At 42.1% G+C, this 25,311-nt stretch overlaps 1 protein-coding gene and 2 long non-coding RNA genes across 5 annotated transcripts; 2 read left to right on the top strand and 1 right to left on the bottom strand.

Annotated features, from left to right (window-relative positions):
- Positions 1-377: 377 nt before the first annotated feature.
- Positions 378-23,682, top strand: fus (FUS RNA binding protein). 3 transcript variants are annotated; one of them, XM_035770634.2, is made up of 15 exons: positions 378-561; positions 5,611-5,635; positions 5,954-6,117; positions 6,224-6,389; positions 6,563-6,807; positions 6,929-7,112; positions 11,697-11,731; positions 17,969-18,004; positions 18,293-18,402; positions 18,782-18,911; positions 19,199-19,321; positions 20,173-20,344; positions 21,548-21,651; positions 21,938-22,073; positions 23,301-23,682. In XM_035770634.2, the coding sequence occupies exons 1-15, from the start codon at positions 549-551 to the stop codon at positions 23,338-23,340; spliced, it is 1,683 nt and encodes a 560-aa protein (XP_035626527.1). In that variant the 5' UTR covers positions 378-548; the 3' UTR covers positions 23,341-23,682. The 3 variants fall into 3 exon arrangements, with proteins under 3 accessions (XP_035626527.1, XP_035626528.1, XP_035626526.1); XM_035770635.2 differs by having other exon boundaries at positions 380-561; positions 6,560-6,807; positions 19,199-19,303; XM_035770633.2 differs by having other exon boundaries at positions 380-561; positions 6,560-6,807.
- LOC127929956 (uncharacterized) lies at positions 20,351-21,004 on the bottom strand. Its single transcript, XR_008136390.1, has 3 exons — positions 20,885-21,004; positions 20,795-20,839; positions 20,351-20,569 (listed from the first exon to the last, which is right to left on the bottom strand). It is a non-coding gene; the product is annotated as an uncharacterized LOC127929956 (long non-coding RNA).
- Positions 20,727-21,526, top strand: LOC127929958 (uncharacterized). Its single transcript, XR_008136393.1, has 3 exons — positions 20,727-20,766; positions 20,903-20,992; positions 21,187-21,526. It is a non-coding gene; the product is annotated as an uncharacterized LOC127929958 (long non-coding RNA).
- Positions 23,683-25,311: the final 1,629 nt, after the last annotated feature.

Below are 25,311 nucleotides of genomic sequence, written 5' to 3'. Positions count from 1 at the left end.
ACACAATTGCCTAGAATTATATATTTTTTATACCACACAAGACATTTTATGATTCTGGACCATTCTAATAAAGGAGAAAATGTGTTTAATATAATTAGTCTTCTATTAAAATGTCTGTCTACTTTTGTGGCAACTCAAGTATTTGACACATGGTCTTCTGAGCAGATGGACATCTTACTTTCTTGCTTCATTGATAGATGAGAATTAAATCAAACAAACCTTGGGCTATGGATAAATGTGGCCCTTGATGACGCTTGCATTACGTCTGGTGTCGTCATCTGACATGCATATTGCTGCATTCATGTCCTATATGAATGCAGCAATACTCGGACTGTTCCGACTTAACTGGTGGAACGCTGCACGTGTCCAACTACAACCAGTTAGCAAGGCTGACATTTCCGAATAGCCCTTGAACGCGGCATATGACTGGAGGCTGCGAGAACAATTATCTGCCTTTTAGCAGCTAGTGTGACCTGCGGTCTTGAAGAATAGCCCAACGTTAGCGAAATAATCAACATCTGACTAGTTTGAGGGTTTTAAACGAGGAGATGGCGTCGAATGGTAAGAATACATTAGACAAGACTGAAGTGGCCATTAAAAATAAAACATTGGCTAACGCCTGAAAAGGAGCTAGCTTGCAAGCTAACTAACGTTATATAGTATACATATGTTGTATTTTAGCTAGACAAATGAAACATTTACCAGGTTTGTAACTGTTGGCAAGTGAACTAGTCAAACAAAAGTTAGCCAGCCAAAGCAAAGACGGCTAACGTTAGCTAGTTAGATTCGACAACCACCATTTTGTTTAGCTAGCTGCTAACGTTACAACAACCAACTGAACCAAGCAAGGAGACCGGTTTGTGCTAGCAACTGACCTAGTTTTGTAGAGGTCATTTTATTAGCTTGGTCGTTTTAACATATTCGAAATTGTCCGTGGAATAAGATTACTTTTAGGCAGGGGTGAAAGTAAATGTAATATCGTATCGGCACGGCACGGGACACCAAGTGCGCGCACGCATTTATTTTTCTTTCAGAGGTGTAATCATCGAATTGCAAGTAGAAGCCATATTCATTTCATACAGTGCATTCGGAAAGTATTCAGACCCCTTGACATTTTCCAAATTTTGTTACGCTACAGCCTTATTAAAAAAATGAATTAAATCGTTTCCCCCCCCATCAATCTACACACAATACCCCATAATGAAAGCAACAACTTTTTTTTAGTAGAAATGTATATATTTTTTATAATCACTTAACATTTACGTAAGTATTCAGACCCTTTACTCAGTACTTTGTTGAAGCATATTTGGCAGCGATTACAGCCTCGAGTCTTCTTGGGTATGACGCAGCAAGCTTGGCACACCTATTTGGGGAGTTTCTCCACTCTTCTCTGCAGATACTCTCGAGCTCGGTCAGATTGGATGGGGAGAGTCGCTTACCTCCCTTTCCAAGGCCTATCTCCCCATATTGCTCAGTTTTGGCAGGCGCCAAACTCTAGGAACGGTCTTGGTGGCTCCAAATTTCTTCCATTTAAATAATGATGGAAGCCACTGTGTTCTTGGACCTTCAATGCTACAGACTTTTTTGGGTACCCTTCCCCAGATCTCTCTCGACAAAAACCTTTCTTGGGCTCTACGGACAATTCCTTTGACTTCATGGCTTGTTTTTTGCTCTGACATGCACTGTCAACTGTGGGACTTTATATAGACGGGTGTGTGCCTTTCCAAAATCATGTCCAATCAATTAATTGATCACAGGTGGACTCCAATTAAGTTGTAGAAACATCTCAATGATTATCAATCTAAACAGGATGCACCTGAGCTCAATTTTGTGTCTCATAGCAAAGGGTCTGAATACTTATGTAAATAAGATATTTCTGTTATTTTTAATACATTTGCCAACATTTCTAAAACCAATTTTCACTATCATTATTGGGTATTGTGTTTAGATTAATGAGGATTCTTAATAAAATTTAAAAAATCAATTTTAGAATAAGCCTGTAACGTAACAAAATGTGGAAAAGGGAAGGGGTCAGAATACTTTCCGAATGCACTGTATATAATGTCTGTATGCCTAGTTGCCTAGTCTTAGTAAATACTTGTCATAGCAAAGCTATTTTTCACCATAAACATGCACCCTTATAATAAAGCATTCCATTCATCCTCGCATTTGCAGACTTATGTAAAACAGCCTACTATTACTAATATGATGATTAGATTGGATAGTCATAATTTAAGCTGAAAAAATATAACTCAATCACTGATTGCAAAAAAGACTGTAAAATGCAGTGCAGGCTTAGGCTATAGGCCTATCAGATACATTTCTTGTTGGCATTTTATAAACACATTTCATGCAATTCTACTGCACTTTATATGAATGTGGACATTAGTATAATATTTTTTAATCCTATAAAAATGATAGAGTAGACTACTCTGCTGACTGACAAACAGATCGATAAAAATGTTGTCTGATCCATGTAATTGGCATACGAAAAGGGAGGCGCATACAATATGACGTCCATCTACCCTGGAAGAGGAAATGATTGTCCAAAAACAAACAAAAGCGGCAATGACCCAATGATAAAGACAGTGAATATGCACACTCACCGGGGATATGACCGATGTTCTCCGCTGGTGCCAATAAGATACTAGGCTACTGGTCGCTCAATTAAGTTGAGAATTTTGTTAACGAAATTAGATTGGATTATTTTCATTGTACTCTCTTTACGGCAATAGCCATTTGCTTTCCAAACTGTTTTTCCGCAATTGTTTATTTAAATATTGTGATATGCCTGGATCTCTGCTTTTCATTGACAGTCGCAACTCAACTATCATCTAGGCCTAATTGGTATTTCCCTGGCACGCTGCCCAAATTGTGGAACCTTCCAACTGTAGGCTATGCGATTTTAAAACAATCCACATGTTTAATAAAATGTAACTTAATTGAGTGACCAGTAGCCTAGTATCTTATTGGCACCAGCGGAGAACATCGGTCATATGAGTGTGCATATTCACTGTCTTTATCATTGGGTCAGTGCCGCTTTTGTTTGTTTTTGGACAATCATTTCCTCTTCCAGGGTAGATGGACGTCATATTGTATGCGTCTTCCCTTTTCGTAGGCCAATTACATGGATCAGACAACATTTTTATTGATCTTCGGTGGCCAAATCATGCTTTCTGGTGTAGTAGCCTATTTTTAATGATTATTGTAGACAGGAATAAGTTACTTAGACATAAACATTTTGGCAATTTAATTAAATTGAACCTAGAGGAAAAAGAAACGCACACATGTTTAGGCGAGGTGCTGGCTAGCGGAGTAGAGAACACCAGAAGCTCAGATGCAATAATGTAATAACCTAATAACCAGCGTTTCGACAGACAAGCTGTCTTCATCAGGGTATAGTGACAAACACAATGGGTCACTAGTTTACATAGTGTCAAAGGACACACACGTGTCTAATCATGGCCAGACAGGAATGGAACATATAAAAAACAAATGGATAGCATACAATCATAGATAAAGATTTGGCTACATAGACCTACAAACATTTACATGATTGCAGACACTTGTGTGTATCCTTTGATACTATATAAACTAGTGACCTGTAGTGTTTGTCATTATACCCTGATGAAGATGGCTTGTCTGTCAACGTTGGTTATTCAATTATTGCATCTGAAGCTCCTAGTGTGCAGCTCTCCTTTTCTTTTTCAAATTTCATTCAATTTACCTGCAATTTGATAAATGGAAAGAGACCCCTACGTGTATTGTAATGACATTCTGCGATTGTCATTAGGCCTACACTTGTAGCCTGAATTGATCCATCCACTGTTGTCTGCACACGCTTCGGTCTCACTCAGCCACTCATCTATGCGTTTCTCGGCCACGTGTGTCTCAGCCACTCCTCTCCGTGCGCGCGCACATGCATATCTCTGCTGCTCACTCATCTGCCACTCATCTCCGCCTTGACCAAATGTAAGTGTTCTCATTGAACCTCAGCGCAATTTGGGGAGAGTATACCTCCCAATTTATTTCGTAAACATTTCATGCGGCTGACATGCATTAATGTTAAATAATGTTCTAATAGCCTATAGTTTTTTGTGACATGTTGTATTAATTGTGATAGGCTCACGTTTTACCGGTAAGGCTTATCCCCGCTATTTATTTTGCCGGCTAGCTCATAGGAACATGCAGAGAAGGAACTGCCAGATGTGTCATAATAGCTTGGAAAAAATGCTGCGTTCAAAACCACTGGGAACTCTGAAAAATAAAAGGTAAAATCATGACATCAGTGATCTTCAGGTCAGAGTTGGAGCTCTAGAAAGAGGCCTGAGATTCTGAGTTGGATGACCTTTGAAAAATCGATTTTTTTTAAAAACTTTTTTTTGAGAACTCACAATCATCAAAATAAAAGCTAGACTTTTAAGGGAGAATCAAAAATTCATAATTAATTCAGAATTTTTGTCATGGCATGGGGCACCCATTGATTTTGATATGTTTAAGTCACTCGGTGTAGTAGCCATGGCAAAATGTTTCGCATTGCAGGAAACTCGCTTTAAAACTGCACTTTTTCTTTAAGCTCCATGGCAAGATTTGTAGAATTGCAGGAAATTGGATTTTAAAACTTCAACATTTTTATTCACCCTTTTAAGCTATTAAAACAGTAACATTTTCACTGTGGCCAACAGGAAGGCCTCTAAAATTTCTGGTCTGTGACAGCATCATTGGCCACACCCATGGCCATGCCCCTGTCACACCCACCAGCTAAGCCCCATTTTGATCCAGAAAAAACCCTGGCTGCATATGAGATGCTGTGATTAGCCCGGACTCTATCCACCTCATCCTCCTTTACCCTCGTCGGGCAATCCAAAGATGTCGCTTCATGCTTCCCACTACAATTGCAACACTTCACATTCTCTTCACTTCTACAACACATTAGATTATCTCCTCCACAACATGGACATCTCGGTTTTTACCCTCCTGCAGACACTTTCCACACACCCAAAAGCTGTACAGTGATTACACTGCATCACTCTTGGAAGAAACTCTTTTACATGAGAATTCACATATCCGAATCCAGAGAACATAAAACAATATAGAGGTTAGATGGATATCTATTTTGAGACATAACGTAGTATTTTCATATTTTTGTAATGCGGTTTTTAAGATTTCTTACAAAAACATGCATATCTCTGAAATGTCAATTGATCGCTGCGTGTACGGCAAGCCTTTTATTTTCAAAGCCTTTTATATTTAATTCAGTTCGTGTCGTTGCTTATTTAGCTTTTTATGACCAGCAGAAGCAACTTTGCAGACGACCACCACAACCTGTAAAATCCTCAAGTTACTGCGAGAGAAGCAGCCCTACTCTGTCAATTATACATTAGGTTACCAAATCTAAATGTTTTCATATAATGTTAATGATCTGTTAGAGACCCCCACTGAACGGTTCAGAACATGAAGAATCATATGTCTTGGAAAAATGTGTTTTTTTTTAATAACATTTGAGGGAAATTTCATCACCAAAGCGTGTTTTCACCCACTAGGCAGAGCGGGTGGACACCCTACTATTAGGCTACCTCTACTGATCACATCCCTTTTCTTGTTCCTCAGATTACCCTCCGACTGCAGCCCAGGGGTGAGTCAAAATATGTGTTTGGTATCCTCTCATTAGTGGTAGTTACATTTATCCTGGATTGCTAAACCCAGAGCCAACTAAAGTTAAATGCATGACTCTAGCTAAGCCCAGCCTACATTATTTTCTGCAAGCTTAATCAATTTACGAACACTACATCAATGGAAAGGTGTTTTCTGAATGTACGTGAAGTCCTATATAGGTTGTTTCTCACTGAAACTACATGTCACACCAATTTTGAAGTGACCCATTTCTTATATTGAGATGAGATTTTATGTGCATGTCGCCACTCCATTTAATATCTGTGATTGCTACTTTCAGATATGGGTCCTATGGTGGTGGCCAGGCCAGCCTGATTGGCTACGGTCAGTCGTCCACCCAGCAGGGCTACGGCAGCAGTGGCGGCTACAACCAGAGCTCTGAGGGCAACTCCGCCTCCTGCGGCCAGGGAGGCTACGGGTCTAACTACGGCCAGTCGCAGTCAGGTACGTCACCAACTGCACCACAATAAATCTTCATTAAAAGATGCACATTGCAGATGCACATCCACCTCACGTCCCCTCTCTCCCCCTTGCTGTGACCTTCCTTCAGGAGGATATGGTTCTCAGCCTCCATCCCAGGGCGGTCAGCCCTACAGCTCTGGGGGCTACAACAACAACAGTAGTAGTAGTCAGCCACCACAGAGCGGCTACAACCAGCAGTCGCCTTACTCTGGATATGGACAAGGACAGTCTGCTGCTGCACAGTCTTCTACCAGGTGAGAGACTATGGAAGGCTGTGTTTGTGAGTCCTGCATTGTGGGATGAGCATACAAAATTTGTTGATAAACATTGACATTTTGATGCATATGAATATCCTTAGTGTTCCTAAATGGGAAAGCAGCTGGGCTTAAAATAACATTGTTCCCTTTTTCTCCCTTTTCCACAGTAGCTATGGCAACAACTCCCAGCCCTCTAGCTTCGGGCAGCAGCAGTCGCAGAGTGGGGGCGGGGGCAGCTATGGGAGCCAGAGCGGAAGTGGCTATGGGGGTAGTGGCATTGGACAGAGTGGGGCTTATGGGGGCAGTGGGGGTCAGCAGCAGCCCGGGGGGGCTCCCTACAGCCAGGCCCCCAGCTACAGCTCACCCCCACCCCAGAGCTACGGCCAGCAGACCAAGTACAGTCAGGGGGGTGGAGGTAAGGATCCCCCTCTGATATTAGAGGTCCAGTTGACGTTCATTCAAATGCACCCGCCCTTCTATTTTTGAGCACCCACCTGGAATCTCAACCTCAATTTCCTCCATCTACTACTCCACAGGATACAGAGGTAACTCTCCACCAATGGGAGGAGGGGGTGGAGGAGGGTATGGTGGCTCGGACGGAGGCTACGGAGATAGTGGAGGGCGAGGCCGTGGAGAAAGGGGAGGCGGCTTTAGGGGTCGCGGGGATGGTGACCGAGGATTTGACCGAGGTGGTGGACAAAGAGGCACTGGCGGCATGGGGTAAGGACTCAATAGCTCCGCTCCTTCAGACACTCTCACACACCCACCTCAGTATTCAACTTAGACTTCTTGCATCAGTCCCCCATAACATTTATCTGGACTCACCACATAACAAAAGGACACACACACACACACACGCACTCAACTCTTGTATCGACGTTTGGATACATCTACACATCAGTCAGGTAAACACATGTGTAGTGTAGTTGATACTCAATCCAAAGTGTCTGTATTTGGGCTATTACAAGATAGGGAAGGGCATGGTTATTTGAATATCTGAAGAGACATTAGTATTCCATTACTTGGGAGAGTATTAGGGCTGTCCCCAACTAAAAACAAATCTTGGTCGATCGAAAGTCATCTGTCCTTTCGACCAACCAGTTTTTTGCCATAAATAGTCACACCTTTATATGATTTAATGAACTCAACTAAACGCATTGAGCTTATGGTTTGATGAAATAAGACAAATGCCTCGAGGGCGCAAAAGATCTAGATAACCAGAAGAGAGAAACTTAACCTGAACCAACCTTCTCCTGCTGGCTTTCAGATTCTGCCATTACGCTCCTGAAGTTGCCTGTATAATAGGCTACATGAGGAGTCTGCAATCTTTCTCATGGGGGATGACAATTTCTGACCATTTCTACCGATATGCGTGCCAGTTAGGGCTTTCATATGCACATTTTCATGAAACGGTTTAATTTAATTTATAATAACGTCTTTGTGTCTCAAAATCATTGTCATATGGTTAATCAAAATTCTATACAAATCTAAATTAAATGATACAAACCTAAAAAGTTACTTCTTCTATTGTCAACTATATAAAAATAGCCTACATAAAGCCAACAAATAATAACATTGCAGCCTGCAGGTAGAAAATATACTGATTTAAAAAAAATAAATGTATAAAAAAACAATCCTATAAATCACATTGTCTACACATGGCCTGTCTGCAATGAACTTGAAACATTGTATCAACTATTAACTTGGGTCAGGCCTGAAGCCTGCCCTTGCGAATTTGCAACCTTGTATAAAATATTCTGGGGGCTCAGTTTCCCTCACCAGTGAGCTCGGGACAGAGACAGCTGTCGGCTATTTGCGCAAGGGATAAGAAGCAGTGGTTGACTTGGGCAGGAACTCTACCGGAGCTGAGTGTGGGCACCTCAAATTTTCTACTGTATGAGCTCCTGTTCCTCTTATAAAATATTAGCTTAAAACTATTGTGGAGCTCCTGCACCTAAATATAAACAGTACCAGCACCCAAAATGAGTACCGGAACCTATTTCAGTCCAAGTCAAGCACTGATAAGAAGTAATCAGGTAGAGGTTTATGACATTTCCACTGGTTCAGAGCATGACTTTTTCCCAGTGGTTATCAAAAAGGGAGAGAGCTGGAAATATTTTTCAAATTCTTTGAGGAATTATTGTCATTTTCAATGGATGTAAAAACAGACTTTGTTGCTGTTTGAGGTGAAGAAAACATTACTTTGAGAAGCTCCACAGGTCATTAGTGGTGGTGTGTTAAGCCAATCAGAAATACTATCACATCCCCAAATGGGCACATTTATATGCCTACATTTACTCGCAGGCCAGGTAGCCTATAGGACAGGACTACTTCTATGCATGCACGTCTTAACTCATCATTGACAGGAGCTCTCCAAACAAAGCCAATGACTAAATTGACTTGTGAATGTAATGAAATGAACCAAAACTTGTTTCTCACAAGTGTAGCATAGGTTGTGCACACTGCAAACAATGTGTCCGTTCTGGAATAATAGCCTAATATTGAATGCATTAACAGAAATGATAGGAATTAACATTAAATGTACTACTGATATATGTAATGGGGAATTGATATACACTAACAATCAAATGCAAACAATTAACACAATGAAGTTATGAAACAATGAATGTTAACAAACTGGCAGGAAGAGAGCACATTCTGGAGAGAGAAGTACATCTGTGCACATGGTCAATCTGATGTCTGCATTGGCCATGCAGCATTTACGGTGATACTGCCTCAGCAGGAGTCAGGGCATTCATACTTCTTGTGTTTCGTGGAGCAGTGCAGAGCTGTTGTCAAGAAAGTGAGTTTGTGTTTTATACAGGATGTACCGCCTCCACCTACCGTCAACCAATCACGTCAATGCGGAGTTCTACAGAGCCCTCCGCATTGTTACAAAATTTGGCAGGCGCATGGCGATGCGGTGAGGAGCCCGATTTGGCTTCTGCATTCCTCTGGAGGCTCCGCAATTGCGTCACACTCTCCATATGGAGCCTCCGACCGCATTTTCGGAACAATAATAAGTTGGCTTTTAGTCTAGTCCTCCAATGGATTAGTTCACTGAAATGGGCTCACGTGTGTGTTACTGCTCGACTAAAACGATCTCTGTCGAACAACAGCCTAACGACTAATTGGGTTCAGCCCTAGAGTGTGTATTATTATTTCTGTGATATTGCTACATAGCCTATAAGGATATACCCTTACATTCCACATTTATATAAAAAAACAAGTTAACAGTTTTTTACAAGTGCGCCCCATTAAAAAAAAAAAAAAAAAAAAATTAAAAAGAGAGAGAACAAAAGACTGTCAGCCTAAACACGTTTCACACGTGTAGCTTGTTAACTGTCGGCCAATCAAAGCGCTCCCACAGTCAGAGGCTCCATGTGTAGCAAGTGATGTCAAGAGATTTCTAATCAATGCAGAATGGAATTAAAATTAGAATTAAGTTGGCCAAATGAGGAGGAGGAGTAGGCTGCAATGATCAACCAACAGGTAGGCTGTTGTTTCACTCACACAGCGTGCTCGAGTCGCACAAGCAAGTCTCCATTTGGAGTTTTTCTTTAAATAATTACTATCACCGGTCTGATTTGTACAGAAACAACTCAGTGGTGAAATGATTGTCTTGGTGACATTGTCGGTTACCTGGAAATCCAAGGGGGACAAGGAAAGATGTAATTGTCCACGTGAACTGTAGGAAGCGCTTGTCAATTTGATCAATGAAAAATGGATGCACTGGTGTGCTAGTGCAACTATGATAATGGGAAAACTCAAACTCAGTAGGGGTTGAATAGTTTGGAGTTGTATGTGCAAGTGACCCAAGAGACATGACAAAGTAACAGTGTTCAGGCTTGTTATAGGGGTTGTTTACAAAGGAAGGAGTTTTTGAATGTGATAAAGACATCGGTCTTAGGTTCTCCCAATTATTTGGTTATTAAATACTTTACTTCAGTCCCCATGTTCTCCTCGCTGCCTGTTATCTATGGAACCTGAACTGAGTGTCATACTAGCGTGGTGCACGTTCACACTGACAAAACTGCCCATGCTCAAACCAAGCAAACGCAATCCATGGCTACAGGGAAATGCTGTGTAAAGTGCACATTTGTGTTTGTGGTTGCTTGTGTGCAAATACAGCATCACCAAAGCCACTGTGATGAAGTAAGACGAATCCTACTAGCATTAACTACCTAGCTGTGCAACTGACTCCTTGTAACAGTTGTGTGGTTCTTTAAAAGCGGAACACTGCTAAACGTCATCCATCTTAACTTTAAACATGCTATGTTGCTGAAATGGTAGCAATAAGCAAGAGATGTAGTCATTAATCACATTTCATCAAGAGTTACCTTCTGCTTACATTGGCAGCCATGTGACGATTTATTTATCTTAGTGAACTATCTGAAGGGTCTCACCGGCAGACCTTTGTGCACACTGACACTGTCCACACACAAACACACCACATGACCTTGCCATCCTCTCACTCCACCCTCCTCTTCACCTTTTTATAACGCCACTTTCCCACCCACCCTTTACTGTGTGATATGATGCTTTAATAAATCTCTGAATCTCCTCCTAGGCTCTCACCTCTCCATGGTGGGCTTCTGTTTTTCATTTTATTTTTTTCTCTTGAGGAAAGGGGGAATGGTAGAAAGAAGGAAGGACAGGCAGGAGAAATTCACTGAGAGGACTTATAGGCAGGGGTTAAAGAATAAGAGTTGCAAGTAGCCTGACGCACTGACTGATCAGTTAGAACGGATGTCAAAGACCTACCTAGGAAGTGTGCTCTTAAGACAATGTCAAAGTCTCAAGACGGTCACCTATATAGAAAATATCAAGGAAGGTTTCATGAAACTCCTTTTTGTAGGTGCTTAATTTATGTTTACTTGGATTCCGCAGCTGTTCTTGCAGTGTTATAAAACAGTGTACAACACGACACAGCAGTTCCAGGAAACAAGAACATTTGGTCTGAGTTGGTTTCAGAGATCAATGCAAAAGGAGTGTTAAATGATCTCTTGTACAAAGCAAGGAGAAGTGACTGTGGACAATTTTGATCTTCGGATTAAAACCCACTTGCAAACAAGATGCAAAGGTCTTCAAAACTGACCTCCGACTCCTCAGTTGTAGAGGAGCAGGGACAAATCCTAGGGTGGTTCCAAAGAAGAGATAGGGGGTGAACAAAGTAAGAGAGAAGTGAAAAGAGAGTTAAGGGGATGGGGTAAAAAAAAAGGGGGTGGAAACCCTGCCCCCTTAGAGAGATTTGGCTCCGTCCACACCAGCCTTCAATGCGTCTCGCCTTTCTCTCCTCATCAGAATGGGCGATCGTGGAGGATTCAATAAGTTTGGTGGTAAGTGACAAAACTCTTTTAAATAAGAGATTTGGTGGGTTTAAAGAGTCAAGCTTAAAGGGAGGGGGAAAAACAAGATATACAAGATTTAGATTATTGGGCCCAAAAAGGAAACTGGCCCTGGACATTAGAACTATTTATTATGTGATGGTTTTTGAACGTGGGAAGAGGAAATTGATGTCGGAAAAACAACCAATATGGGAAGTATTACACAAAGCTAGCTAACAAGGAAAGATTGGTCATGATTTTATCTTAGAAACAAATCTAATATTCAGGACTTCTGGGTAGAATGGAAAGAACGCATAGCATATTGAGGTGAAAAAGGGTCAGGATAGAAAACCAAAGCGTACTTAGGATTTAAGGTCTTTATTATTCATTAGATGGGTTGCTTTCAACAGATCTATTGGTCCTGTTTTGCTCAGTTGACACTAGGATTGGGTGGTTTGATTACCGCTGGACTCGCACCCATCCAATAGACCTAAGCACGCGTGACTGTAAGGCTGGAGCTACATTGGGGCGGCAAGCAAGATAGCGGGATAATCGATCTCGGCGTAATAAATGGAAGCAGCCACACCCCAGGTTGGTCTGCTTGGTCTGATTTGCAAGCGTACCCCGGAATTCTTGTGACCTTGCGCCTCTGGGTTTAGAAACTCTGTGGTTGTCTTTCTTCGTTTACTTGATGCTTTTTCAGTTGTCGTAAATTCAAATTATTAAATGGGCTACAAAGGAATTAGTTAGAAATGATTCTTTTAAAAAAAAGATATATATATATATATCCTTTCCTATATGCAACCTCGGCGTACCCCTTTTCAGCGATGACTCAGCTAATCTTTTGTTATTTAGGGCTGATTGTTATATTTGTCATGACTGTGGGTGCTTGAACTTACGCACACTTGATGATTCCTTTCAAATTTCGATTTTGCATCCAAGTGAGCTGATTTTCATTGACTGTATTGCTCTCTGTGAGTGCGTATATGTAGAACCTTACGTACTTGGGCAAAATGACGCTGACGCCATGCTTTAATGTAGCTCCAGAGTAAGTCACCTTGGATAAAAATCTGCTATTTGTATTATATCTTAGTTGTCTTGTTTTTGTCTTATGTAAAACATCTATAACACCTCAATATGCTATGTAGCACATGATGGATGTACTGCATGTTGTCACCTCAACAGGTATGAAAAATCAGTGTGTATGTTCCATATCTGAAATGTCACTGTCGTGTTTGGTACTGCGTAGGGTAGTTTACACTGCACTCCAAAATCCTTAGCAGCAGAGGGAGCTGTACAGTAACTTCCATCCCTGTTGATTTGAAGTTACCTTGCTTTAATCTTCTGAATTTAAGTCACTGGGCTCTAAGATTATTTGAGTTGAGGCGGAAGGTCTTTCTAAGTGTCAGTTTTAATTTGCCTACCTGGGTGATTGAATCTGAACAATGGCTGTTGAAAAAAAGGTAAAATAAGGTATTTCTTCTTGCTTGAGAAGATATTGACAAAAGTGTTGTGTTCAGATAAATGGTCAGGGCTGTTACAGCCTCCACAACGGTGTCAAAAGTGTTGCTAAATATTTCTTTTTTAAGTATCCTCACAATATTCTACAATATGTGTGATGACATCAAATTGCAGGGTGAACTCTAAGGAAAGCAACTGACGTAGGGTGTTTGGTTATGTTTCTCCCTTCTGTAATGCTATGCTCACTGTTGTTTTGTTGGTGTGAGGAATTTGGCTCTCTGCACCTTCTGATTTCTAAATACTGTTGAAGTGTACTGCCTAGACAGTCCACTTAAAAAAACCACGAGTGGAAGTACTGATGATGGTAAAGTCTTCAATGGTGGTATTGATGATGGTGCTGATGTTTTTTTTTTTTTAGTTACCATCTTGGACTTACATGCTGACTACACTGGTGCCATCGTGCTCACATGTTGAATATATCCATCCACATCAGACACGATCATAACATGCAGGTTAAAATATCAAAACCAACTGTGAACCATCTATATTAGTTTTGGGGCAAGTCGAAAACATGCATTCATGGACATTGGGTTATTTTATTTGACATGCATATGGTCCTCTCTTTAGCTGGTACTTTTGTCGAGTTTTGACCCAGAGCCATACAAAAGTCTGTGTTTCTCTACTCCGACAGTTAATCCACAGACAACAATGGAAACCTACTTAGTTTATCTATAATCTGTTCTCGTTTGTCTTCCAAGCATCCACGTGGGTTTGTATCTTCCTAATATCCAATAAGGGAGAAACTTGCACCACGTGAAGCGTCTTGAATAGAGTTCTATTTTAGCGCTTGGCTACGCAGACACTCGTTCACATGCGAATTAATTGAATAACATGTATGTGTACATTTATTTTGCACTGCTCATGCACAGAATATAGCCAGTGTGGTTTGCATGTTAGTCATTCCTCCTTTGACTATGGAACTCAAAGGTCAAGCATAGACAGATTTAATGCATCTCCTGTATCAAAAGAAAATACTTAACCCTTACTCTGGTTCCGTAACGGCATTGATCAGAGGGAAGGGAACAGAATGGGAAATATGTATGAGGGAAAAACGGGTTGCTCCCAGGTAGGTAGTGAAAGGTAGTGGACAAAACACTAAAGGATTCTTGTGGTGTTGCAAGGGTGCACTAATGACCCCGCTCATCTTGTCACTGTGGTCCACTAAAGAAAATAAGTGTTTGCTCAGCGTACAAATTGTTCTTGTACCAGAGACCTGTTTGTGGCAAACAGTGCTCCAGGGGAAAGTCAATTTTCTCAAACTGGTAAATTAAGTGTTGCCGCACGACTGGAAGGAAATAATGACTGCCATGCAGTCATAGTATTGTCATGATGCTTGTGATATGTCAGAGGTGGGATCCATACACTATCAAATAGTAATGTTAAACTCTTCGTGAGGCCTTGTTTCCTGTTGAATGTCCTCCGTTGTTTGTGTTGATGTAGTTAAGCAGAATATTTGAAACGGCACTAAAGCATGATGCATTCTTGGCCCGCCCCACCAAAAATAGATATATTTATCACAGTCCACACTCGCCTTATTGTCAAGGTTCTCGCCACACGAGATGAAAACAGAACAATATCACACACAGTGAAATCAACAGACAAGTCATATCTTGGTCTCTGTTGTACAGCGAGCAAAGTGGGTTATCTTGGCCACAAAGGAAGAGTACAGCTTTTGAAAGTGGCCACGGTGTGGGTAAAACGATAGCAGCAACACAACCGCATGGTAAAAGAGTTGGACCTCTGCGTAAAGTATACTGAACAAAAATATAAACGCAACATGTAAAGTGTTGGTCCTGTGTTTTCATGAGCTTAAATAAAATATCCCCTACATTTTCCATAAGCACAAAGAGCTTATTTCTCTCATTTTGTGTCGCTATTTGTGACCTTTGCCAAGATAATCCATCCACCTGACCGGTGTGGCATATCAAAAAGCTGATTAAACACCATGATCATCAACACAGGTGCACCTTGTGCTGGGGCCAGTAAAAGGCCACAATGCCATAGCTGTCTCAAGTTGAGGGAGCATGCAATTGGCATGCTGATTGCAGGAATGTCCAGCAAAACTGTTGTGAGAGTACATCCAACCCGGCCTCACAACCGCAGACCACGTGTAACCACGCCAGACCAGGACCTCCACACCTGGCTTCTTCACCTGTGAGATGGTCTGAGATCAGACACCTTCTCAGGGAAGCTCATCTGTATGCTCGTCATCCTCACTGACTTCAGTGGGCAAATGCTCACCTTCAATGGCCACTGGCATACTGGAGACGTGTGCTCTTCACGGATTAATCCTGGTTTCAACTGTACCGGGCAGATTCCAGACAGCGTGTATGGTGTCATTTGATGATTTAAACGTTGAGTGCCCCATGGTGGGGTTATGGTATGGGCAGGCATAAACTATGGACAAAAAACACAATTGCATTTTATCGATGACAATTTGAATGCCCAGAGATATTGTGACGAGATCTTGAAACCCATTGTTGTGCCATTCATCCGCTGCCATCACCTCATGTTTCAGCATGATAATGCACAGCCCTTTGTCCCTAGGATCTGTACACAATTCCTGAAAGCTGTAAGGGACCCAGTAATTCCATGGCGTGCATACATGTCACCCATTGAGCATGTTTGGGATGCTCTGGATCTATGTGTACCACAGCGTGTTCCCACCAATATACAGCAGATTTGCATTGCCAGTGAAGAGGAGTGAGACAACATTCCACAGCCCACAGTCAACAGCCTGATCAACTCTATGCGAAGGGGATGTGTCGTGCTGCATGAGGCAAATGGTCACACCAGATACTAACTGGTTTTCTGATCCACACCCCTACTATTTTTTTAAAATATATTTTTTAAATATATATATATATATAAATGTACACTACGGGACAAAGTATGGACACCTGCTCATCGAACATCTCATTCGAAAACGATGGGCATTAATATGGAATTGATCCCCCCTTTACTGTTAAACAGCCTCCATTCTTCTGGGAAGGCTTTCCACTAGATGTTTGAACATTGCTGCATGAAATTTCTTCCATTCAATCACAAGCAGTAGTGAGTTAGGGCACTGATGTTGGGAGATTTTAGGCCTGGCTCGCAGTTGGCGTTCCTATTCATTCCAAAATTGTTCGATGGGGTTGAGGTCAGGGTTCTGTGCAGGCCAGTCAAGTTCTTCCACACCAATCTCAACAAACCATTTCTGTATGGACCTCGATTGTGCACAGGGGCATTGTCATGCTGAAACAGGAAAGGGCCTTCCCCAAACACTTGCCACAAAGTTGGTCTAAAATGTCATATGCTGTAGCATTTAAGATTTCCTTCACCAATCTTTACAGTTGGCGCTCTGCATTGGGGCCTGTAGCATTCTCCTGGCATCCCCCAGATCTGTCTGTCGGACTGTCAGATGTTAAAGCGGGATTCCTCACTCCAGAGAACACTTTCACTGCTCCAGAGTCCAATAGTGGCGAGTTTTACACCATTCCAGCCGACACTTGGCATTGCGCATGGTGATCTTAGGCTTGTGTGTGGCTGCTTTGCCATGGGATCTTAATGAAATGGGTTTCCGACTAACAGTTTTTGTGCTGACGTTGCTTCCAGAGGCAATTGCAACCGACGACATACTTTTTTTTAATGCGCTTCAGCACTCAATGGTCCCGTTCTGTGAGCTTGTGTGGCCTACCACTCCGCGGCTGAGATGTTGCTCCTAGAGGTTTCCACGTCACAACAACAGCACTTACAGTTGACCAGGGCAGAAATGAAGCGGGCGTTGTGTCAAGAAGCAGTGCGGCTGGGTTGTGTTTCGGAGGACGCACAGCTCTCGACCTTCACCTCTCCTGAGTCCGTACGGGAGTTGCAGTGATGGGACAGGACTGTAACTATTCATTTGTTACCACAAAATTGGGGAGAAAAAGGGGTAATAAAAAAAAAACCTCAATATCGAGACAGGAGTCGCATTTGTCATGTGAAATCCATAGATTAGGGCCGAATTAATGAATTTAAACCGACTGATTTCCTTATGAACTGTAACTCAGTAAAATCTTTGAAATTGTAGCATGTTGTGTTTTATATTTCTGTTCAGTCTTGTCAGATCAAAGGGTGGGTCTGGTTTTATGTGCAAACTTAGAAATAACATGGAAACTTGAGACAAATGGTGACATACTGAAGGAATGTGAACGTCCCCAGGCAAAACAATCCGTGGCGGTTCCTTGTTCATATCGTCCACTGGGTTCAAAGATCTCTTCGGCCCCTTGTGTTAAATGCATTCATTCCTAGTAATGCTGGTTGGTACATGTGGAATGGATGTATTATCAATAAAAACGGGTGATTTAAAAGTGGAACGAAAGGTTTATTTGATAAAGGTGAGAGAAAAAAACTGTCCAATTGTTCTCTTCTGATGAAGTGATAGGAAGGTTGTACGACGTACATTATGGGCGTCGTGGGTCATTATTTCACTTCAATAGTGTCTCAAATCTGGAGTCTGGTCTATGGCAAGCATACACTGTAATGGTCCATGTCAGGTATACACTGCACACTACACAAAAGGCATGTAGAACGGTATACCAGTAGGTGTGTTTTGTGTGAGTGGTTTTGTAGGGATGAGAGAATCAAAAGAATGCATACTTGTGAATGTGCAGAAGTTGTGGGACTGTAGAATAGTAGTATGTGTGGTACATTTGTAAGTGTCCACTTACAAAAACAAACATAAATATGTCCTTTTTCTTCCTGAAGGACCGAGAGACCAGGGACCTGTTGGGCCCAGTTCCAGTAAGTACTGACCTCTGACAGTTGATAGTGCAACAATTAGAACTGATTATATTTCTTGCCATCATGTTAAGTTAATTAGTGTGTCACTATACTGTTCTGGAATATCTAGGTCAGCAGCAGTATGCATCTTGCTTTTCTGATCTGCTCCTACCTTTTTGTAAATTGTGTATATTAGTTATGTTAAGTATTTGTCTTTTCTGGGATATAGATCAGAACCACCTTACATAATGAATGAATGTAACTGTCACTGTGTATGAACCCTATGCTTGCCTGACCACCTCCCTACAGTGGAAGACCAGGATAACTCTGACAACAACACCATCTTCGTGCAAGGCATGGGAGATGGCTACACCGTTGATTCTGTGGCTGACTTCTTCAAGCAGATCGGCATCATCAAGGTACCGTCCTGCCTACCTTTATTTATTTATTTATTTATTGATTGATTGAACTCCGTTATTAACACCTCCCTCCATTGAATTATACCTGACACACCCATCACTGCCCTGACTTTGGTGCATGGGTGGCATCTTTTCCTGAGGCTTTGCTGTAGATTACTAACATGTTATGTTTTGAGTGGTAGGCCATTGTGTTTACCTATGCAATGCCATCTAATGCATTTTCCTTCTGTATCTTAATGTATCGTTTTTTTTTTTCAATCCATCTCTCGTTTTCTACTCGTTCTCTCCCTCAATCCCCCTATCTCAATCTCGCTCCCCCTCTCCCACTTTCTCTCTGTCACACTCTCCATCCCTACCTCCCCTTTTCTCCATCTGTCAGATCAATAAGAAGACTGGTCTGCCCATGATCAACCTGTATACAGACCGAGAGACAGGGAAGCTGAAGGGCGAGGCCACCGTGTCCTTTGACGACCCCCCTTCTGCCAAAGCTGCCATCGACTGGTTTGATGGTGAGGGGATTACCTGTGGAGAAACTGCTCTTTACATTGTTTTGGGGGTGTGGGGAATAAAATATTTTACTGAAACTTACAACATGAAATAGATAAGTGAAAAAAATAGCATGGTGGGTCACTGCATTTCTCCATTTTAATCATTTTCTGTACCTTTAAGTGTAGTCTCTGAGCATTTTGTTTTTCTTATAGGTCTGTTTATTGAAGAAAATGGGTACAGTCAGTGATTTTCACTTGTTGCCCTTCATATTTGTGTTTTGTAAATCCTATTGTTTTCTCCGCTGCAGGGAAGGACTTCAAAGGGAACCCCATCAAGGTGTCCTTTGCGACCCGCAGGGCGGACTTCGGAGTAGGCCGGGGTGGGGCTGGCGGCATGAGAGGAGAACGAGGAGGTGAGGCAGAGTTTGGTGGTGAGTTGGTCATTATAGGGTCGGCTCAACTGGGTTAGTCAATTCCACTTCATATTAGTCCACGTAGGATATGAATTGAGGGTTTTTAATTATTTAATTTGAATTTCAGTTAATTTACTAAAATTATTGAATTGAAAGGGAACTGTAACTAATGAAAAGGGGCCAAGTATCTGTATAATTTTGTATCAAGTGTCTGTATAATTTTGTATAGCCCATGGGAAGGAGGGCATGAATGAGAGCACAGTATGATTTAGCCATTATTCAAGACCATTGGATGTCCCCTTTAGCCTCGTGATGGAAATGCTCAGACGTTCCTCAAATATTCTGTCTAAATGCAATTTTGGAAACATTTGGAACTTAACTTTCATATAAGAGAAATATTTTTTCAAATTCAAAAGATACACTTACTGTATTCAGTTTAGGAAAGTTGTACCAGCTATGAAATATGGAATGGTCCAATGGAAATGTGAGCGCAAGGTAAGAGGATGTGTCGTAGCTGAGGTGGTTTGTAAGTCGCTCTGGATAAGAGCGTCTGCTAAATGACTTAAATGTAAATGTAAATGTGTGTGAAAACAGCCGGGTCCAACTTTGCTTAACTGTACACAGTAAGTGTATCTTGTGATTATTTCTTGCTTATATGAAAGTTTATTTTCAAAGGTTTCCAAAACCATATCACTAGTGAGGATTAAGGATTCTAAATGTTAAAACCGAGCCTTCGGATTCTAGTTCGTTGACCAAGCTGTGGTCCGGACCTTCAGTTGACAAATCGAGGGCTGGGTATGCCCCCCTCGGGTTCTCGAGAGCTAAGTATGATTGTACCTCTCCTGTATATTCTAACCCTCTCTCTGTAGGGCCGATGGGTCGTGGCGGGTTCGGAGGTGGTAGAGGAGGAGGAGGAGGAGGAGGAGGAGGAGGAGGAGGAGGTGGTGGTGGTGGTGGTGGTGGTGGTGGTCTCTCAGGCGACAACGGTGGCCGTGGCAATGGAGGACAGCAGAGAGCTGGAGACTGGAAGTGTTCCAACCCGTAAGTCAGGGCTGAGGTGTGTGTGGACTAGAAGTGTTCCGACCTGTAAGTCGGTGCTAAGGGGATGGGTGGACTGGAAGTGTTCCAACCCATAAGTCAGGGTTGAGGTGTGTGTGGACTAGAAGTGTTCCGACCTGTAAGTCGGTGCTAAGGGGATGGGTGGACTGGAAGTGTTCCAACCCATAAGTCAGGGCTGAGGTGTGTGTGGACTAGAAGTGTTCCGACCTGTAAGTCAGGGCTGAGGGGTGTGTGGACTAGAAGTGTTCCCGACCTGTAAGTCAGGGCTGAGGTGTGTGTGGACTAGAAGTGTTCTGACCTGTAAGTCAGGGCTGAGGGGATGTGTGGACTAGAAGTGTTCCAACCCTGTGCAGGGTGAGGTGTGTGTGGACTAGAAGTGTTCCGACCTGTAAGTCAGGGCTGAGGTGATGTGTGGACTAGAAGTGTTCTGACCTGTAAGTCAGGGCTGAGGTGTGTGTGGACTAGAAGTGTTCCGACCTGTAAGTCAGGGCTCAGGTGTGTGTGGACTGGAAGTGTTCTGACCTGTAAGTCAGGGCTGAGGTGTGTGTGGACTAGAAGTGTTCCGACCTGTAAGTCAGGGCTGAGGTGTGTGTGGACTAGAAGTGTTCCGACCTGTAAGTCAGGGCTGAGGTGTGTGTGGACTAGAAGTGTTCCCGACCTGTAAGTCAGGGCTGAGGTGTGTGTGGACTAGAAGTGTTCTGACCTGTAAGTCTGTGCTAAGGGGTGCGGGTGGGTGGACTGGAAGTGTTCCCGACCTGTAAGTCTGTGCTAAGGGGTGCGGGTGGGTGGACTGGAAGTGTTCCAACCCATAAGTCAGGGCTGAGGTGTGTGTGGACTAGAAGTGTTCCGACCTGTAAGTCAGGGCTGAGGTGTGTGTGGACTAGAAGTGTTCCGACCTGTAAGTCAGGGCTGAGGTGTGTGTGGACTAGAAGTGTTCCGACCTGTAAGTCAGGGCTGAGGTGTGTGTGGACTAGAAGTGTTCCGACCTGTAAGTCAGGGCTGAGGTGTGGGTGGACTAGAAGTGTTCTGACCTGTAAGTCTGTGCTAAGGGGTGCGGGTGGGTGGACTGGAGGTGTTTACTACAACCCATAAGTCGGGGATGAGGTGTGTGTATATATTGGGGATGGGGGTGAGCTGCTAGTTATGATGGTGTGTGTCTGAGATTCTCTGTCTCTTTCCTTTCAGGGTGTGTGGGAACCTGAACTTTTCTTGGAGGAACGAGTGTAACCAGTGCAAGTCCTCCAAACCAGAGGGGACCGGAGGTGGCGTGTCTCCTATGGATGGAGGCGGTAAGGCTGAAACCAACGTTCTGCACTGGCTTTCAGACTTTAGCCAAAGGTTTTAGTCTTTAGGGAGCAGTTTAATGGCTAAAGGAAGCCTGGTGTACAGAGAATTATTTGCTTATTTACTAATGGATGATGTGTAGACTGCCTTTTATACTAGGCCATGTTAGCTAGCCTAGTGGCCAAGGGCATAATTAAACTGGATGCCCGTCGTAGCTCTGTGTTTACTTGTTTTAATGACATTTCCCCACCTTTTTTTGTCTCTAACTCTCTCTGTATTTCTATTTGTCAGGAGGTTTTGGAGACCGAGGGGGTCGTGGGGGTTTTGACCGTGGGGGATTCCGGGGCCGAGGGGGTGACAGAGGTGGGTTCCGAGGCGGACGCGGAGGTGACAGGGGTGGATTCGGACCTGGCAAGATGGATGGAAGGTAAGAAGGTGCATGTGTCCCAACATTGTACATAGACAATGACTTATTCATGTACACTATATATACAAAAGTATGTGGAAACACCTTCAAATTAGTGGATTCGGCTATTTCTGCCACACCCGTTGCTGACAGGCGTATAAAATCGAGCACACGTCCATGCAATCTCCATAGACAAACATTGGCAGTAGAATGGCCTAACAGAAGAGCTCAGTCACTTTCGATGTTGCACCGTCATATGATGCCACCTTTCCATCAAGCCAGTTTGTCAAATTTTTTGCGTCGTTAGAGCTGCCCCGGTCAACTGTAAGTGCTGTTTTTGTGAAGTGGAAACGTCTAGGAGCAACAACGGCTCAGCCACAAAGTGGTTTGCATACAAACACCCTGGTCCACACACATAAGTGCACATGCATCTGTTTTCTTTACTTTTTAAAATGAATGATGTATACCATTGATTCTTGAAGAATATAGCTTAACTATATAAATTCCTCGTGACCTTATTTAAACTGTCGTACCCCATTAGAACCCAAAATATAAGCTTGTTTTACAATTTTTTGTTTTACTGCATTGTTTTTACGCATCTCACACGCCACATTTCAGAATACCCTACAATTGGACACACGTGTCAAACTCTTTCCACGGAGGGCGGAGTGTCTATAGGTTTTCGCTCCTCTCTTGTACTTGATTGATGAATAAAGGTAACTAATTAGTAAAGAACTCCCCTTAACTGGTTGCCTTGGTCTTAATTGAAAGGAAAAACCAAAAACCTGCAGACTCTAGGCCCTCCATGGAATGAGTTTGACAACCCTGCTCTGGTGTCTTTGGTAAATTACCTCTTCCAAGAAGAATGTATGTTTTGTTTTATAGTTTTTGTGTTTGTTTCCCACCTTGATTGATGTAATTAACTCCTTATTGTGTCATTTGTATTGCTTGCTGCTTTGTAATGCAAAAGAGACCTTAGTCTCAATGGGACTTCTCCTGCTTAAATAAAGGTTACATAAAGAAATAAAAACAATGTAATTGTAAACTAGCACGGTATAGCCACAAAACATGGTTAAAAATAGAATGTTGATATTATAGGTCAGTCCTTGTAGCCAGAGCGTTGTCTGTGAATTTGAGTGATTACATTTCTCCAGCCCCATCTTTGATTTTTACCTAAACTGGGGTGGGGTCCCTTGGTTATTTTTTTTAAACCCCTTTAACAATGTGACAAATGTTTTTCTGTTGTAGGGGTGAACACAGACAGGACCGCAGAGACAGGCCCTACTAGACCAACGCCACTCCAAGCTGGGACTAGTCCTCCATCCTGCTCCTCCTCTCCATACCTCCTCTCCTACTTTCCTCTACGACCCCCCTCCCTGCCCAACTCCCTCCCAAACCCTCCTTTTATACAGTGTTACAAGGTTGTTACTTTGACCATGTTTCTTGACTGTTTTGACAGACCTGAGTATCCCATAAACACTCACACTCCCCATAATCCCCACTCCCTCCAAAGTTTGGTAAACTTGATTTTATTTGTTCTTGAAGAGCTCTTTACATTTGTTGCTGTCTTTTGAGTTGTTTTGGAATCTTAATGTTTTGTTTTTAAAATTAAAGTATTTAAAAAACCAAATGTTTTGGATTTGAGTGGAGGTTCAGGCATCAAACCATACAACTTTTGGTTGTGAGTTGATACACAAGATCTTACACCACTCAAACATTCCTGGGTTAATTCTGAATTTACCACCATCTCACTTGGGTTGACACTGCAGGGGGAAGAAGCTACCACTCACTTTGATGCTTAAATGTCAACATCATCTGTGTCCCAAATTGCATCCTACTTCCTTTATAGTGCACTACCACTCTAGGCCTCTGGTCAAAAGTACTGCACCTCAAAGGGAATTTGAGACAGATATACCAGGGGCGGAGCTAGAGGGGTGTCCAGGGTTGCATTGGACACCGCTGACATCTGATTGGCCACCCCAAAATGTAATTTGCTACTGGCAGTTTGATGCTGATTAACATCTCATTTCACCTTTTGTTTAAAGAAGCATTTATTTTGACATTCGGTGGCACATTTTTCAAATCTAGGATGAGGAAGAGAATATTAACATTGGTTGCGAGATACAGAATAAGAATAAGAACAACACACAGAAGAGGAAGAGAATATCTCCACAAGCTTTGTTGGGGATTGGCGAAAGCATATTTGAAGTAAATTAAGGTTTAGCATCAGGTTTAGATTTCCTGAACAACCTTTACAAAAGTTGAGTCGCTGTGTAAGTTAACATAAGACCTTTAGCTTCATTAACATACAGTTAATCAGATAAGAGATCGGTTCCCAATTTAGTCTTAACATGTTTACATCTGCTAGTAATGCAAACATGTGCAGTGTCGGAAGTTACAATATACGAATGTTTAGCAAATGTGGGGTAAATAGTGTGGGAATATTGAATCAAATATTTCTCAGATACCGGAGCTTGTGAATTCAAATAGACTTTATTACAAAAAGTAACCAAGCCAAGCAATTCCATGGAACAACTATGTTGTCTCCAGCTACATTTACACATAACTATAGCCTTATTTAATTACGATCCCTACAGCAACTGCCGTTAGAATAACTACTGCCTGTAATCTGTCAAGTGTTCGCCGGCTGTTAGAAATTGGGAACAATATCAATGAGTTGGAAGAATATCTGTTAGAGGAATTAAATTCCTATATGTTTAATACCGAATTAAATTAATACACTCAGCCCATTTCTAAGGATTTGTAAGAAACTTGTTTGCATAAAACGGGCGGAGACCAGTCTCAAAATCAAGCACTAGCGTTTATTCTCGAGAGTACTGAACATGATACAATTTACAACCGGTTATAAACTGAAAATGACGTCATTAGGTTTCAAACTGTCCCGTCCCTCCTCCACTCCGGTACAATGGCAGTATAGTTCTCAAGCCTTCCTACATTGACCCCCACAGTATAGATCATTTATGACCAGGCCAAAGCCTCCCTGTGTAGATAAGCATTCTAGCCAGTCTGACGATAAAAGTTCATTCGTTTCTACCAAGGAACAGACAGTCATTGTTCTAATTCTTGATTATAATTACACACATTATATTCAGTATTAGAATTAAAAGAAAATTCATACATCTATACAGTAACATAATAGTATTCTGATTCGTCAGTCCTGATTGAAATGTATACATAATTAGTCATTGATAAAAAAAATCCCTTAACAATATCCAAACAAACAAAACTCTTAAGTCAC

This window comes from Oncorhynchus keta, chromosome 5 (genome assembly GCF_023373465.1).
Source record: "Oncorhynchus keta strain PuntledgeMale-10-30-2019 chromosome 5, Oket_V2, whole genome shotgun sequence".
Lineage (NCBI taxonomy): Eukaryota > Metazoa > Chordata > Actinopteri > Salmoniformes > Salmonidae > Oncorhynchus > Oncorhynchus keta.
This window is presented reverse-complemented; position numbering and strand designations above follow the sequence as displayed.